At 44.5% G+C, this 1,650-nt stretch overlaps 1 protein-coding gene across 1 annotated transcript in view; it reads left to right on the plus strand.

The window, feature by feature from the left end:
• Positions 1-1,650, plus strand: part of grin1b (glutamate receptor, ionotropic, N-methyl D-aspartate 1b) — a 66,289-nt gene that overhangs the window by 50,346 nt on the left and 14,293 nt on the right. Inside the window, exons 13-15 of the mRNA XM_037679988.1 lie at positions 353-471; positions 982-1,094; positions 1,175-1,323. Of these exons, the coding sequence (XP_037535916.1) occupies positions 353-471; positions 982-1,094; positions 1,175-1,323 (381 nt within the window). The remainder of the gene's footprint in view (positions 1-352; positions 472-981; positions 1,095-1,174; positions 1,324-1,650) is intronic.

The following is a 1,650-nucleotide window of genomic DNA, read 5'->3' on the forward strand; positions in this document are numbered from 1 at the left end:
AGGGATAGTCTGGACATTTTTGTAACAGTGACTTGAGTCAGCGGCTCGTTAAAGGGATAGTCCGGACATTTTTGTAACAGTGACTTGAGTCAGCGGCTCCTTAAAGGGATAGTCTGGACATTTTTGTAACGGTGACTTGAGTCAGCAGCTCCTTAAAGGGATAGTCTGGACATTTCTGTAACGGTGACTTGAGTCAGCAGCTCCTTAAAGGGATAGTCTGGACATTTTTGTAACTGTGACATGAGTCAGCAGCTCCTTAAAGGGATAGTCTGTACATTTTTGTAACTGTGACATGAGTCACGGAGCAGCCGGCTGGATGAAGACGTTTCCTGTTTTCTCTTTGTGTTTTCAGGAAATCCCTCGCAGCACTCTGGACTCGTTCATGCAGCCGTTCCAGAGCACACTGTGGCTGTTAGTCGGCCTGTCGGTCCATGTGGTGGCAGTGATGCTTTACCTTTTAGACCGGTTCAGGTAAACACACAGGTGTTGACTGTAATTACAGTCATCTGTATTGTCATTATTCAGTGTACTAGGAAACCTACACAACACAAGCAGCCGTGAGCCTCAGCAGCTGTCCAGGTGTAAAGTTCAGTGCAATATACATTTTAGTTTATTATTACCACCTTGAAATACTTATTCATACTAATTCATCCTACTTGCATCGTTATATTCTACCACGTTGTTGTTTACTATTTTTCTTTTGGACCTTGTAAATATTTTATATCTTTTTCACTTTGTGCTACTTTATTTTGAGCCTTATTGCACGCTTTAGTACTTCTTGTTATTTTGTTCTTTGTTTTTAGCGAGTCATATCGGTTCTTCTCGTCCTGAACATTTCATGGCACTGTGGGTCTTGTGGTAACCTGCATGTGACAAATAAACAACTTAACATAACAGTGTCAGTGTCTGAAAGAGCCAGAACAATAAGATCCATAGTGAGACCAGGCGGCCTGAGGATTGGACCTCCCTGTGTGTCTGCAGCCCCTTTGGGAGGTTTAAAGTGAACAGTGAAGAAGAAGAAGAAGACGCCCTCACCCTGTCCTCCGCCATGTGGTTCTCGTGGGGAGTTCTGCTGAACTCTGGGATCGGAGAAGGTAACAAGCGCCGGCTCTGACGCCTGTGTTGCTGTCAGCGTCGCCATCTTCTCATGTTCCGTACGGTTGTTTCTCTGCAGGGGCTCCCAGGAGCTTCTCTGCCAGGATCCTGGGGATGGTGTGGGCAGGCTTCGCTATGATCATCGTAGCATCGTACACCGCCAACCTGGCAGCCTTCCTGGTGCTGGACCGGCCTGAGGAGCGCATCACTGGCATCAATGACCCCAGGGTGAGCGCAGGAGCTCCGCTGAACAAGCTACACCTGAGTCAATGCTAAAGGAAGCAGAACTCCATCCAAACGCCAAGAGTAGCCAAAACTAGCTAAAAATTAAATGTTACAAAATGGTAGCTCGAGGCTAAATTATACAATAGGTAAAAGCTGCAAAATGTTAGCTAAAAGTATCAAAATGTTGGCTGTATGCCAAGTGTACTCTTGGAAAAATATTTTTAATCTCACAAGTTATTTTCTTTTTCAAATGAACGTTAAGTAAAGAGTGACAAAAGGACAACTAAAAGTACCAAAAGACAAGCTAAAAGTACCAAAAGACAAGCTAAA

Source organism: Nematolebias whitei, chromosome 8 (genome assembly GCF_014905685.2).
Source record: "Nematolebias whitei isolate Nwh7 chromosome 8, NemWhi1, whole genome shotgun sequence".
Lineage (NCBI taxonomy): Eukaryota > Metazoa > Chordata > Actinopteri > Cyprinodontiformes > Rivulidae > Nematolebias > Nematolebias whitei.